Source organism: Notamacropus eugenii, chromosome 1, assembly GCF_028372415.1.
Source record: "Notamacropus eugenii isolate mMacEug1 chromosome 1, mMacEug1.pri_v2, whole genome shotgun sequence".
Classification (NCBI taxonomy): Eukaryota; Metazoa; Chordata; class Mammalia; order Diprotodontia; family Macropodidae; genus Notamacropus; species Notamacropus eugenii.
Genome location: NC_092872.1, coordinates 49,944,210 through 49,960,492, shown reverse-complemented (window position 1 = coordinate 49,960,492; position 16,283 = coordinate 49,944,210). Strand labels below are relative to the sequence as shown.

Sequence of the window (16,283 nt, the reverse complement as noted above, 5' to 3'; positions counted from 1 at the left end):
AGCCCTATGGAATCTGGTGATTGTGGGGTTCCATGGGAGACCTGATGAGAACAGGTTAATAACAGGATTTATACAGAAGGAAGAAGATAGAGAGGAGCATGGTGGCCAAAGAATGTGGAATCCTGGAATTCAGAGTTGCTTACAGTATACATCAGAAGGTCAGGTCATAAGACAGTTCCTCACAGGGTCAGAAATTTCTGCTGTGTTTGACTCCGACCCTCAGTCTGGAGGATCTTCTAAAAGAATAGGCCAGTTTTGACCCTGATCTTAAGCAAAGAAGCAACAGTAATAAAACTGTCAGCATTTCCCTGCAGTAGGTGATATACTCAGAGTATTTAGCTAAAGGAAATATGTTCAAAGGTCTTTGATACCAGCAGATTTGTGTTGAAAAGGTTTGCTGAAGAAGATATGAAGTTTAGGGGTTAGTTGCAGAGGATGCCGTATTCAGAGGACTGGGCTCCAGGAGATTTGTGTTCTGGGGTTTTACTAAGATGAGTGTTACCTGCCCATATCAGTGCATAACCTCTGAGGTCTTCATGACACTGATGAGTTAGTAAAATGTGAGAGGGGCAGTAACTACTTCCACATTTTCACTGTGAACTCCAGATCATGAGTTCTGTTTGTACAGTCACATTTAATAATCATGTGGTTATCTAATATAGGCAGATAGACTGGAAAGGCTTTGTTTAATTTCAAAAGTCTGGCAAAAATTGGGCAGAGAACAATATCTTACACCATTTATCAAGATAAGGTCAAAAGCTTAGATATAAAGGGAGGCATTACAAGAAAATTTGAAGAACACGGAACATATTACCTATCAGACTTAGGGACAGGTGAAAATTTATGAACAAACAAGAGATAAAGAGTATTGTGGGCTGTAGGATGGATAATTTTGATTATATTAAATTCAAAAAGGTTTGTACAAATAAAATAAGTGTAACCAATAGGAAAAGGAAGGCAGAAAACTGAAAGGGGAATTTTTATAGACAGTTTCTCAGATAAAGGTCTCATATCTCAAATATATGAAAACCTTTGTCAAATCTATAAGAATACAAGTCATTCCCCAATTAACAAATGGTCAAAGGATATGAACAGGCAGTTCTCTGATGAAATCAAAATAATTTGTCATATGAAAAAAATGTTCTAAATCATTATTGATTTGAGAAATACATATTAAAACAACCTTGAGATTTCATATTATTCCTATCAGGTTGGCTAAAATGATAGAAGGGTAAAGTGACAAACGTTGGAGAGGATGTGGGAAAATTGGCACCTTAACTCATTATTGGTGGCTCTGTGAGTTGATCCAAATATTTTGGAAAGAAATTGGGAATTATAACTACAGAGTTATTAAAAAATAAAGTTATTAAATTACCTATACTCTTTGACCCAGCCATACCACACTATTAGGTCTGTTTCCCAAGAGGATTGGGGAAAATGGAAAAGAATCTGTATGTTCTAAAATATTTATAGCAGCTCTCTTTGTGGTGAAAAAGAATCAGAAATTGTGGGGATGCTTGTCAATAGGGGGATGGCTAAACCAATTGTGGTATATATTCATGGTGGAATATTACTCTGCTATAAGAAATGATGAGCTCAATGACTTCAGAAAAGCATGGAGAGACCTCCACAAAATAATTAAGAACAAAATGAGCAAAACCAAGAGAACATTGTATACAGTAGCAGCAGTATTGTTTTAAAAAACAACTTTGAGCCATAAAATCATTCTGACTATTATAAATACCCAAATTAATCTCAGACATCCTATGAAGGAAGATACTGTTTGAACCCAGAAAGGAATATTGCTACAGTGTAGGAAATGATGAGCTGGTTGATTTAGAAAAACATGGAAAGACTTGGACTTATGAAGGAAGATGCCATATACCTTTAGAGAAATAGATGGTAGAGGGAGATAGGCATAACAGTACCATCTTACATATATGTGTATGTACATATGTGTGATGAGTGTATACGTGTGTATATATATATATAAATGTATGTAGATATCTGTGTATATGTATATATGTGTGTGTGAATCCATGCTTAATTGTAGCCTTCTTGTGGGGGAGAGGGAAAGGGGAAAAATGAAGTAAAAAGTGCACAGCAGAGAACAAAAGAAAGCAGAAACGGGAGCAAAGAAAAGCAAGGCAGCTTTGAAAACAGCTTTGAAAATAATAGTATTCATTATATAGGTTTTCTTGAAATAGAAATTTATTGTTTTATATTGAATCCTCTTTTATGGTCTGCTGTGTATGTGGCCTTTTTTTCTTTTCTCATTTTTATATGTGTAAATTTTTTTCAATTTACCAATAAAAAGAACTTCAGAATGATGGGGGGGATGGTTTGTTTTTGAGGGGACTGATTTATTTTAATTGTGTGTGAAAAGCTTTCCTATCATCTCCTTTTCCCTTTTAAGAGGGAAAGAAAATGTCTACTTTCCTAAAAGACTACAGAGTTATATTGAGAGTCATGAACCAAAAGCCTAAGTAGGCAGCCCTGTGGTGGACAGAGAGTGAACCTGAGGCTATAAAATGGACCACAATGGGTTGGATTTGGACATGGCCCAATCTGAAATCAGTGGGGATGGTCAGAAGCCTAACATTCTGGTCTGGGAAACAGAAATGTGCAAACTTGCACAGCCAGTAAGTCTCATAGTCAGAACCACACCTTAGGCATCCTCACTTCAAGTGCAACCTCCTTCAACAAAAAGACATTCTTTCACCATCCACTAAGCTAAGCTAAAGAGATGGGCCCAGATCTCTACCTTTATGAACTCTCTGGGATATCTTCTGGGAAGTTCAACCCAGAGTCATGGTTTTAGATGGTTAGAGGCAAGAGGCCACTTAAAGACCCTGTATTACAATTATTTTACTATATAGATAAGAAAACTGGGTCTCAGAGAAGGAAGGGTAAGAACCAGGGGGCCACAGAGTTAGTAGCACAGCCAAGACTAGAATGCAAGGCTTCTGACTTCCTGTTCAGGGCTCTTTTCACTGAGACTCAAAGCCTCAGACAATCAGATAGAAAGGAACTCCAGATGCCATATACCATACCATCTCTTCTTGTTCTTGTTGTGGAGTCATTTCAGTTATTTCTGACTCTTCATAACCCCATATTGGGATTTACTTGGTAGAGATACTAGAGTATCCTTCTTCATTTCCTTCTTCAGCTCATTTTACAGATGAGGAAACTGAGGCAAATGGGGTTAAGTGACTTACCCAGGGTCACACAGCTAGTAAATGTCTGAGGTCAGATTTGAACTTGTGAAGATGAGTCTTTTTAATTCCAACCCCAGTGCTCTATCCACTTTACCACCAAGTTGACCATGTCATCTCTATTGAATCTATTATCCATGTTAAGAGAAAGATACCATAGAATCATAAAATCTCAAAGTTAAAAGGAACCTCACAGGTCATCCAATTCAAACACTACTTGGAGCCGTAATCCCTTCTATAACACCCACAAAAAAGAGAGGTCATTCAGCCTCTGCTGAAAGATCCTCCCCAAAGGTGTGGGGAGTAGGATGGAAATCATTACCTCATGAAACAATCCATTCCACTGACACAAAGCAGTAAATATTAGAAAATGACTTTTTTTATATGAACCTGAAATCCTACTTTCCTGTAAGTTCTTTGCAATGGTCCTAGTAACTTGCAGTTTCTTCCATGTATTTTTATTTTTTAATTATTTTTATTTTGTATTATTTTCTAACTTTTTTAATTTTCTCTTTTTTCGCTGGTTTTTTTTTTTTCATTTTTGAAGAGGAGGACACCCACTCCCTTGGTCAGAACCAACCCAAAGAAAACATATTAAATCCAGAATAAAAGGTACAAGCACTTTAATAAGATACAATGTCATGTAAACCAGTATATTTCCCTCTCCGTTTCTTTGCTTCACCCATCATCTTTTTAAATAATCCAAGTGACCACACAGAACAGAACCATGGAACATTGCAAGTCAGAAGAGTTTCATCCCTACTATATTATAACTTACAAAGAGGGCAACTGAAACTCACAGAGAGGAAGGGGCTCAACCGAGGTCACACAGTGAGCCAGTGATAGAGTAGAAAACCAGAAGGTGTCAGGTGTCCTGACTCCTCGTCCCAGGGCTCTCTACTCTGTACCCTGCAGCTTCTAGGGCACTCAGGGTGACAAAGAAGGAGAGATACCTCAGGGAAGGAGGTATCTGAAGAAGGCAGCATGAGTCCAGTGGGATGGGGAAGATTAAGGAATAGTTGTATTGGTTTCCTAGCACAGGTGGAGGCTGTCATTAAGGTGATGATGTGATGAAGGACAAGGAGAAACTGGGCCAGAATCACTGGATATGCTGATTGATCCAATCCACAAAGGCTGGGACAAGAGTGAAGACGGAAGGTCTATGAGGGGCGGCACAAATGTCCCCCCAGCTCACTATTCCAGCTTGCAGCCAGATGTTCTGCATGTTACAGACCAGGGGTCCCCCAGAGTCACCCTGGAAGACAAGAGAGAGTGTGTTAGGATGGCCCAAGGGCCAGAGAATGCACAAGAGGGTGGGACTCCTAAGTTCAATTTAGACGTAGGGGAAGGACCACACAGAGGAGCAAACACAGAGAGCCTCTCACCTGGCAGGTGCCCTTGCCAGTTTCACCAGCACAGATCATGGAGTCAAAGATAACCCTCTCAGATTCAGGAAGGGTGGATTCCTGATGATATTCCTTGTCACAGGTTAGGGCATCTATCACAGGGACCTTCACCTTTCTCAGGGTGTAGGGAGGGGACAGATTCACTAAAGAGAGAAGAGATCATGAATAGTTGGATTGCTAGCTCAGAACAGAAGGTGACATAGTTCTGAGCACAGTGTCTACCTTGTGAGACTATGGATCTATAAACCAAGGTAAGGGTACAGAAGAGTCTTGGAGGCTAACACTTGTGCTCTGAGGAAAACTGGTACTTGGACACCAGGGTCTGCAGAGAAGCATAGTCAGAGGTGGACTATCAGTTAGGTCAGGGTAGCCATTTACAGCTGAGTTATTTCAGAAATCACCTAGTTCAAACCCTTCATTTGACAGAGGAGGAAACTGAGGCCCAAAGAGGGAAAACAACACACAGGAAATGGACAAGAAAAAGTAACCAAGTTGGCAACCTAGGTCCTCTGATTCCATATTCAGTGCTCTTTCCATTATAGCCTTTAAATCTAGCACCCATGAGGCTGAGCTCCCAGCCACAGGGGGTTTTGGGATACAGTATCATTGCTCTGTATAACGGAGAACCAAGACTCATCAAAATATTTTTCATTAGTAAAGAAATAAAGGAAATGCCATCTATACAATCTTTTTGCTCTCTTCACCACAGTCCTTAGAATGCCTAGTCTTGGCCTTGATTCTGGCCTTGTAGCAACCCTGGGAAATCCCAGGACACGACTTTCCCCAGAAGGGCTCACCTTCAAATGCAATGTCTCCCCAACCAGTGACCCAGCATTCCATGTCTGGGGTGAAAATCTGGGAGGCTTCAGGGAGTGTGATAGTTTGGATAGTTTGGCTCAGCTGTACAGGCGACTGGAGCTTTATCAGGGCAAGGTCAGACACTGCTGTGGAATAATTAAAGTTAGGGTGGATGATGATCTCCTCCAGGGGCAACAGGTGGTCATCTTCATATAGATTCTGTTGCCGCAATTGAATCATGTAATATGAGGCATTGTCTGTAGTGCTGGAGGAACAGGGAGAACAATGTTACTTAGAGGGGCTACATGGCCCAAGAATTCTGAGACCCACTTTTGCCCATCCGTGCCCTTTAGTGCTTACCCGTGGAACTGGGCATTTGGACCTTCTTGGAACTCCCATAGCCTCCCACCACCATGATACAGGGAAGCTCTCTAGCTCTCTTCCTGCCAACTCACCTTCTCTTTCCCCTGGATTTCCCATCTAATAATAGTAACAGTATCACGCATCTGTTAAGCACTTTGCAGATGAAAAAGAGATTTTTCATCCAATAACCAACTAAGGAAGCCAGGATAGGGATTGGTATCCCATTTAGAAAACAGTCCCAGAGAAGGGAAGAGACTTGTGCAAGGTTGTAAAGTGAGTTTGTATGTGGCACAGTCTGAAACAGAATCCAGCTCTCCTTCCTCTGAGCCCTGAGGTTCTCTCTGTCCCACCCCCAATTCATGCCCCCCGGGGACCATTCTTAGAAGGAGGAAGGTGACTCACTTTTCGAAGCAGTGGGCAGCAGTCAGGATCCAACTGGGGTGGATGAGAGAGCCCCCACATAAATGTTTCCAGGAATCATTGACTTTTATCCTCAAACTGATCTGCCAGAGCCATTCTCCCTCCTTGGCTTCATCTCCCCCAACAATTTTAATCCCCCTCTTATCTGGATAGAGAAATAGGTGATTGTGCATCAGTGTTGTGAATCCTGGCATCTAGCTCTCCTTGCAGGACCCCATTCATTTCCAGTGATGAATTCTGGCCCTGAGATTCTCTGCTCAGTGGGCACCTGAGCTATCATCACTCATCTCTCAATAAACAAATTAACAGTAGCTAACATTTCTATAGTATATTAATCTTTTAAATTGTCCTTTCCATGAGCTCTGTCCATCAATGATCCCATCTGATCCTTACAACCACTCTGTGGGGCTATATATCACAGGTATTATCATTTTACAGATAAGGAAAAGGAGGTTCAGAATGGTTGAGGATCAGAAACAGAAAGAAGATTGAAGTTAGGTCTTTCTTTATCCAAAGTCTAGCACTCTCCACTACAACTTTCTGCCAAACTTCAAGAAGTATTTATCAAGGATTCACTATGTGCCAGGCACTGTGTGCCATGTGCTCAGAATGCAAGGGCAAAGAATGAAACTATCCCAAATTAGAACGAACTCCCATTCACACAGGAAGAAGCCAGAGGTCCAGTCATCTAGGAACTAGTTCTGCCCTAAGCAAACTACTCTATCCCTAGGAAAGAGCTGAATCATTCTCTCCTGGCTTCCAGGAGATACTGCCCATGAGTCCACTGAGCACTGGAAACAGTAATTCCAGGGTGTGGGCAATGGTTGGATGGGGTTATAACTCACCTCGAATCATAGGGAATGAGTGTCCCAGGAGGGGAAGAGTCAGAAGGAGCAGGCAAATCATCTGGAGGGAGAGAAAAAGGAAAGGGCTCAGGTCAGCAGAGAAGGGTCTGGTTGCTGGAGTCTGGGGTGGAACAGAGTCCTCCAGGCCATCATCTCCATCCAAGTGAGCCTGGGCTAGGTAGCCAAGGTCTGAGAAAGGAGCAAGACCCTTACCTTGACCAGCTTCTCCAGCTCAGTGTTTCTCCCTCGGTCAGCACCCTACTTATATACCCATGACCAGAAGTTTAAAAAAAATAGAGAAAAGAGAGATTGCCCAGAGGGGCATTAGCCCACTGGGAGGAAGAGGTAGAGTGGTGGAGCAAGCACATGTGGGACACACTCAGGTTAGTGTCCAGTCAGATTTGTGAGTTCCTATCTTCTCCTATTTCATCCCCACTGCATTTTCTGAATGCTTCAAAGTCTTGGCCTCTGGCACTGATCATAACTAGACCAAAGGTATTTTGGACTTCTTTGGTGGTTTTCTCAGACTTTCCCTAACTCTATGTTACTTCCTTCTCTCAAAGTTCTTATTACATGTATATATAATTAGTCTAGCTATCCATGAGATGTGAGGCATATTGAATAGACAGTTGGCCTTGGAATCTAGAAGACCTGGTTTAAAGACCCACATTTGACTCATATTCAGTGTAGGACCCTCCAGGAATTACTTAATCTCAGTACAGTGCCCTAGGCATTCTCCAAAACTACAAGTTAGAAAGCAGGTAGCACTCTATGCTGATACGGGGTGTTGACTCACTTGCAATTCCCTATAGAACAATTCATAAATTCGGGTAGTTTTTTAAGTAGATGTCTGTGTTTGTGTCTTAGTCCTCTACCTACACTGTGATCTCCACAAGGACTGCAGAACCTTCTCTTACCTAGGGTTTGTATATTTCCCAGTTATCATCACATACTCTGTACTCTGCCCAAAATATATACTAATAAAATAAGTATCAAATGAATGACTCAATGAGTGAGCAAATGAAATAACAGGATCATGGAATTTCAGAATTTAGAGTTGGAGGGGACCTGAGAGTTCATTTATTTCAGCCTCATTTTACAAAGGAGGAAATTGGAACCCAGAGACAGAAGGTGGCTCACCTAGGGTCACAGTAGTAATAAACCAGTATCTGAACTCAGGACCTCTGATTCTATGCACTCTCTCCATTGTACCCTGCTGCCTCCATATCCAAACTCTTCATTTTACAGAATAGAAAACTGAGCCCCAGAGATACTAATTGACCTACCCACAGTGACCAAAGTTGGAGATAGTCTGTGACATCCCTCCAGCCATATTTTAATCCATGATGATTCTCGTTCACTCTTTCATGAATCCTTATGAAGGCAGTGGCATCTATCTAGTCAAGCCTTTTTGCATACTTGTCCACCAGGGTGCTTTAGCTGAAGTTCATTCCCAAATACCCAGCACATAATAATTCCTTAAGAACTCCTTTTCATTCATTCATTTACACATTCATTTATTTATTCATTCATTCCAATAATACTAATCATAACCCAATCTTGCCAGTCCATCCCAGGTGCCCCTTTCCCATGTTCTTTCCTATCTTTACCACTCTAATCCACCCAAGGTGCTGAGGTTCTTCCCAGCTTTCTCTTGACATTTCAAAAGGATCAACTGAGAATGCAGACTATCCATGAGGTAGAATAACAATATAGCGTTTATACAGAGCTTTAAAGTTTTACAGAGCACTTTACTATTCTTTCATTTGATCTTTCCAACTTGCCTAAGAGGTAGTTGTTATTACAATCCCCATTTACAGAGGAGAAAATTGAAACACATAGAGGTCACACAGCTTAAATGTCTGAGAACAGATTCAAACTCACGTCTTCCTGACTTCAATTATACCTCATTCTAGTCATATGACCACCCCTATTTTTCTCAGTTATATCATAGACACAAAGTTAGAAGGGACCTCTGAAACATCTGTTTTAATACCATCATTTTACAAATAAGGAAACTTTGAGCAAAATTATTCAACCACTAATAACTGGATTTCTTTCCTAACACACTATATACTACTCATCTTGATATTTCTTTCTTGGTGTTTCATTGCCTGCTCCTATCCAAAATGGGCCTCTCTCATCCCTTTCTTGGTGGTGCTCAAAATTCTTCAGCAACTATCATGGACCATGATTCCCAGATACACAGCAGTACTAGAAGAATATACGCATTAAAAGGACAGGCCTTTATTTCAGAGAAAAGCTTCAGGGTATTTAAAGAAGTCTGCCATCTACCAAAGGCAATTCAGTCCATTCTCAACCTCCTAGTCAATTTTGGGCCTAATTCACTATCAATGTCTGTCCAGGATATTAGTAATGAAAGAAGAGATCTATTGATCATCCATTCAGCTTCATGTCATTCTCTGGACAATGGGCCAATTTTTCATCCACCTGACATTGCCTGTGTGGATAATAAGGTGAAACTCTGCAAGTATTACGTCTCATTTGAAAGGCTTTGCAGTGTTCAAGGTCTTTCTCAAATCAGTACGATGTCTGTGTCTGGAGGACCTCACCATCAAGAAGGAGATCCTCCTCAATGCAGCTTCTGGGTTGTATCTCCTTCACAACAGTGTACAACACATTGGGCTAACTCACACCCTCCTCTTGGATGTTTCCCTGGATATTAATGATCAGAAGAGAAGGTCAGCTTAGGTTATCTCTATTGTTATATCATTCAAGGAATCTTGAAACTTCATTCACATTATTAAATAAGCACTTAACTAATGAGATATGTTCCTTCATCTCAGTCAAAGAAAAACTGGGAAATGCCAAAGACAGGATCTTCATCATCATCTAAAAAATCAGAATTTTAAAAATAATCATTAAAGCTGACATTTTATCATGAACTTAACAGTTTACCCACAATCTCTCCAATAACTTGTGAGGGAAGTAGTATAGCTGTAGGGAGGACAGTGAGATTGGAGCTTACCAGAACTAGCAGAAAATTCAGTTATTTCATTGCTGACAGATATTCCCATTAAAGACAGGAATAAAGCCAGCTTCACCTAGCCTTTCTATTCTTGACCCTAAGTTTATTTCATTCCTGTAAGGAAACGTGATAAAAGCTGAGGAGAACTTTGTTGCCTTAGCCTTCTCCTAGCTCCTATGGAGGTTTTGGGTGGATTCTCCAAACTGAGTTTGGGGACATAGACTGATCCTTGAGAATTACACAGGAGTTAAAAAGAAACTTTCTAATCCCAAATCAGATAGTTGGCTAGGAACAATGCCTTCTAGTGGCTACCATGAGAAATGTGGTTAAAAGAACAAATTTAATCGTAAATCCTAGGATTTCTGCTGGCTTTTTTTCAACAACCTGAGTGTAATGACTCAGATTCTTTGGCTATTCCCTTCCCTTGCTAGGGAGAGACTTACTAGCCATGACGTAGTAGTAGGTGAGAGCAGAAAACACAGACGGAGCTGAAGATGCTGAATAGCATAATCAATCAATTAGTCAACATTGATCAAGTCTCTACTATTTGCCAGGCACTGTGCTAAATGCTGGAGATACAAAAAGAGGCAAAAGACAGTCGCTACCCTCAAGGAGCTGTCAATCTAATGGGGAATCTAAGGGTAGAAAATAAACAGATGATAGCAGATGGCAATTGCACAAACATGATCTCAGTAGAAATGTCCAACAGAGAATGGAGACCCACTGGACAGCTGAAACATAAGGCTTCAGAAGAAACAGGATGCCCAAGAGAGAGGGGAGCTGGGCAAGGACAATGCTACGCCCAGCAGAAATGGCCCAAGGCTCAGTGGATAGAAATCCAATGACAACGCCAAGGGCCTTCAATAATTCTATATTAGTCTCCCGAGTTTACACCATCCTACCCATGTACTCACCCTCCAGTCCTTTACCCACTACCCAGCCCCATGGCCTTGCCTCTCTCCCCTCGCCCCATCCTCCTTCTGGCCTACCAACCCCACACAGACGCATCTGAGAGTCCCGAATACGCGTCCTTCTTCACCATCATGGGTGCCTTGGCCACCATGGTCTTCAGCACTCTTGGTGCGGCTTACGGTACAGCAAAAAGTGACACTGGTATTGCAGCCATGTCAGTCACGCAACCTGAGTTGATCATGAAGTCAATCATTCCTGTCGTCATGGCTGATATCATCGCTATCTATGGTCTGGTGGTGGCTGTACTCATTGCCAAATCTCTGATGCTGGGCACCACCCTGTTCAAGAGCTTCCTTCAGCTGGAAGCAGGCCTCAGCGTAGGCCTGAGTGGGCTGACAGCTGGCTTTGCCATTGGCATTGTAGGTGATGCTGATGTTCGGGGACAGCGCAGCAGCCCCAGCTGTTCCTGGGGATGATTCTGATTCTCATCTTCGCTGAGGTGCTTGGGCTGTACGGCCTGATTGTGGCCCTCATTCTCTCTACAAAGTAGACCCTGTTTTCCCCTTCTTCCCAGTGCCCCACCTCCTCCTCCCTCCACTGACCCCTTCAACCACAGAGTATGATGTAAAGACCCATCTTGAACCACCCCATCCCTCCCAATTCGCTCCAGAATGAATGGCCTGACACCTGGTGCAGTTGTCCAGTTGGTAGTTGGTCTTGTAAATGCACAATGTCTTAGTGACTCTTCTGTCTGTGTTGCACCACACCAAATTGGATGGTGCCTGAACTGGGCCCAGCTGGGGCCAAGGCTTCCTGGGATCGGCCAGGCAGCCATGCAATCTCCCTACCCATTTGCCATTAGTTCTCTGTGTATAAAGATGAACTAGATTGTCATTTTTCTCTTCACTGGATGTTTATTTATAAATATTTGACATGTTCATAACGTTTCTGGAGCAAGAATTTTCAATTTCCCATGCTATATATTAATCTTAAATATAGGTAGATTTTGCACTGTGGGGTTAAATGTCAAGTGCTGAGAATAGCTAAGTTATTCACAATTATTCATTATACAATGTTGCTGTTACTGTTCTGCTTATTTCACTCTGCATCAGTTTATGTAAGACTTTCCAGGTTTTTCAGAAAGCATCTTAATGATCACTTTTTTATGGCACATTAGCATTCTATCAAAGTCATCACAACTTGTTCAGTCATTCCCCAAGTGATCGGCATCCCCCTCAATTTCCAATTCTTAGCCCCCACAAAGAAAAAGAGCTGCCATAAATATTTTTGTGCAAATAAGTCCTTTTCTCTTTTTTTAAAATCTCTTTGGATATAGATCTAATAGTACTATTGCTGGATCGAAGGGTATGCACAGCTTTATAGCCCTCTAGGAACAGTTGCAAATTCTGGCACTCTCATTTTTAAGCATGTTTTTTACTTCATTAAAAACTGTATGTGAGAGATAGATTTTCTGTGACTAACTGAGGGCATAATCATGAGCCACTGATATATTTTATAACTCTACTTCCAAGGGCAAAAATATTGTGAATTCTGCCCCACCAGAATCACAAGGTTATCTTGTAGTGGCATCTAATGTTCAGCAGAAATCTGCCTTCCTATAACTTCCACCCTTTGGTGCTAGGCCTGCCCTCTAGAACCAAGCAAAATAAATCTAATCCCTCTTCCATATTTCAGCCAGTTAGGTATTTGAAGATGCGGCTTAAGTCTCCAAGATTTTTCTCAGCTCCCTCCTCATACCTCCATGCTGCCCCTTATCTTGCAGTCCAGAACCTGTTGCCAGCTGTCCTTGCTCTTAAGGGTCCAGAAGTAATCAGGAAGTGAGGAAAAGATCAGAGAAGGTCATGTTTAGTGTATGTAACTGCTCTGAGGGTCAAAATCAGTGAATGTGGGTCGCAGCTAGATTTGTGTTCACAGCTGGATTGGGTTTGGGGAATCTAACTGCAGTAGGAGCTAGCTGGCCATTTAGTGCCTGGATGATGGCACCAGATAGGGTTCCATCCTCCTCTTGAGTCAACAGGGTCTGCCTGAGAAGGGTTGGCACCTCCAATCTCTGACCTGTGAATGCCAAGGTCTGGGCATGGTTTATACAGTGACTCTCCCACGATTTTACTCAAGGACTTCTGGGATTTCTGAAGAAAGGGTTCATCTCTGTGCATTTTCAGATGGGTGCTATCTTCTACTTTTGAGGTGAAAAGAAAAACTTTCATTGTGGGTTATTATTCTATCACCTCTCTCCATGAGCATCCAGAGCACTTAGCACAGTGCATGGCACATACTGGGCACCTAATAAATAATCCCTTGTTGACTCCCTGTCATTGATTAGAGGGACAGAAGATGTCTAGTTGATGAAAATGATACATAGTAACATCTGCTGCTATGTGTGTAACAATGTACCACATAACAATACATGGGAGTTTTGTGGAATGTCTTGGAAATACAATCTAAAGGATTTTAAACTAAAAGCATGGCGATTGAAAAAGACTGACTACATTAAAGCTTTAATAGCTTAAAGCTACACCCAAACTTTGTTTTCATTATTGTCTTCCACCATTAGGATATAAGCTTCTCAAGAGCAGAGATTTTCATTGCTTCTACTTGTATCTCTAGTGCATAGGACAGTCTCTGGTACATAGCATGCACTTAATAAAGTTTTGTGGTCTTGGGTTATTGATCTGAGCTCTGCCCCAGTCAGATTACATCTGGAGAATAACTAATTCTGAGCACTACAGTTTAAGAAGCCCATTGATAGGCTGAAGAGTATCCAAAGGAGGAGAACCAGGATTGTGAAGGGCCTGGACTCTATGTCATACGAGGAGGACTAATTTAGAAGAATTACAAAGATACAAATTCCAGCTGGATGTCCAGGGCCAGCTAGGTGGCATAGTGGATAGAGTGCTGGGCCTGGAGGCAGGAAGACTCATCTTCATTTGCTCAGATCTGACCTCAGATATTTACTAACTATGTGACCTTGGGCAAGCAATTTAACTTTGCCTCAGTTACTTCATCTATAAAGTGAGCTAGAGAAGGAATGGCAAATCATTCCAATATCTTTGCCAAGAAAACCCCAAATGGGGTCACAAGAAGTTGGATGTGACTGTAACAACTCAGCAACAACAATTTTCTAGTATAGCTACCTGTTTGGACTTCTTAACCCTCTACTTAGTAAGCACCATGAAGACAAGGGCTGTATTTTACCTGAACTTGGTGTCTTTCCCAGAGTCTAGCATAGTACTCTCCTGGTTGATAAGTGGATAGGATAGGAAGCATGGTCTGAGGCTGGCTAGAGAGAGTGGGTTAGGTGAGTTTGCACTCACTTAAACTAACAAGAATGTATTAACTATCCCCTGGATGCCAGACACTGTGTGAAGCGCAGGGATACAAAGAAAGGCAAAAAGTAGTCTCTTCTCTCAAGGAGCTGATAGTCTAATGGTTAAGAAAATATGAAAACTATGTACAAACAGGATACATACATGGGAGCTCAGCTGTCCCAGGCAGAATTTCAGTGTTAAACAGATCAAACTCCCCAGAGAGTGAAGACAAGTTTTCTAGAGGTCCAGCCTACAGAGGGCAATTCCAATGAGGGGGAGGGGGTGGCATGAGCAGCATGGATATCAAAATGCCTGGATAAGTCCAAATTTCCTGATGGATGAGTCAATGAGATTAGATTCAATCCTGCCTCAGAATGCAAACCATACATTGGTCAGGCAAACAACAAACTTTTAGTAAGCATGCGTCATGTGCCAGATATGGTGCTAGTGAAACAAGCCAGATTCCAGAACTCTGATCAGATTACTGGCTATTCTGGGATCTTTTCTCTTCCCTATACACTCTGTCTTGGTGAGTTCATCTATTCTTTTGCTATTATTGTTTTTCAGTCATTTCAGTTGCATCTACCTCCTTGTGACCCCATCTGATGTTTTCTTGGCAAAGATACTGGAGTGGTTTGCCATTTTTTCTCCAACTCATTTTACAGACAAAGAACTGAGGCAAACAAGGTTCAGTGACTTGTCCAGGGTCTCACATCTAGTGTCTGAGGCCAGATTGAAACTCAGAAGATGAGTCTTCCCGACTTCAGGTCCAGAGCTCTGTGCATCTATGGCACTACCTAGCTGCCCCATTGTTACTCTGTCATAATTCTCAAATCTATACCTCTCCATCCAACATCACCTCAGTTTCACTTCCCAATTTGATCCAACTCCTGGACACCTCCCGCTGGATAGACTTCCCTTTCTAACCCTACTGGTCCAAAAAATCTATGATTTTCCTTTCTAAACTTACCCTCTTCCTGACACAGTTCTCTGTTGAAGGTTTGCCTTAGGAGAGTGAAAACCTTGGAGTTACCCTTGAAATTTCTGCCGACCCCTATGTCCACAAAATCTCTGACATCTCTCCATTCTTTCCCATTTTCATTGCAGTCAATCTAAAGACAGGACTTCATTATCCTTTCCCCAGCTTTTATTTATTCCATTCACCATGTGTGAAATGGGCTTTTCCCTAATCCTACCCCACCAGACAAAATCACCTAAAGATATCCTACAAAACAGTGACCACTAAAGATCATCTGGTACTGACTAAGAAATAGAAAAGTTAATCAATAGAATAGACTAGGTAAGCAAGATCCAGAAGCAAACATTATAAGACTTTAGGACACCAACTATTGTGACAAGGATATTCCCTAGTGAACGGAAAAATTGAAAAGCAGCCTGGCAGAAATTAGGTTTAGATCACTATCTTAGAACATAAAACACAAAAAGTTCCAAATCTATATATAACCGGAATATAAAAGATAGTATCCTTAAAAATTAAAGGTGAGTAGAAAGAGTACTTTAATCACCTCTGGCTAGGGGAAGAAATATTAAATAAATAAGAAAGAAAGGTGATCATAAAAGATAAAATTGGCAATTTTAATTACACTAAGCTGGAAAACTGCTTCATGAACAATAACGCAATTCGAATTGGATGAGAAGTAGTTCATTTGGGGTGGAAAAGACTTGCTATAGCTATCACTGACAAAAGTCTGATATCCAAAATACATAAACAATTTATACAAATTCCCTATAAATAGGTGTTATTCACCAATAGGTACAGTGACAGAAGAAGAAAGTTATCAACCACTTCATGAAAGAATGCTCCAAATAATTAATGGTGAGAGAAATGTAAATTAAAACAACTCTGCAGTACCACCTTGTACCCATCAGATTGACAAAGATGCAAAAAGATAAAAATAGTAAATCTTGAGTGGTTTGGGAAGACAGGGACACTAACGTACCATTAGGGAAATTATGAGTTGTTCTAACCATTCTGGAAAACAATT

General features: G+C 41.3%; 1 protein-coding gene and 1 pseudogene across 1 annotated transcript; one reads left to right on the top strand and one right to left on the bottom strand.

Moving 5' to 3' along the window:
• Positions 1 to 3,821: 3,821 nt before the first annotated feature.
• LOC140499366 (tryptase beta-2-like) lies at positions 3,822 to 7,280 on the bottom strand. Its single transcript, XM_072600691.1, has 6 exons — positions 7,261 to 7,280; positions 7,048 to 7,108; positions 6,185 to 6,347; positions 5,419 to 5,684; positions 4,601 to 4,764; positions 3,822 to 4,470 (listed from the first exon to the last, which is right to left on the bottom strand). Exons 2-6 carry the CDS (start codon positions 7,106 to 7,108, stop codon positions 4,315 to 4,317), a joined length of 810 nt encoding a protein of 269 aa, XP_072456792.1. The 5' UTR covers positions 7,261 to 7,280; the 3' UTR covers positions 3,822 to 4,314.
• A 3,700-nt stretch (positions 7,281 to 10,980) lies between these two features.
• On the top strand, positions 10,981 to 11,522 carry LOC140500924 (V-type proton ATPase 16 kDa proteolipid subunit c-like; annotated as a pseudogene).
• Positions 11,523 to 16,283: the final 4,761 nt, after the last annotated feature.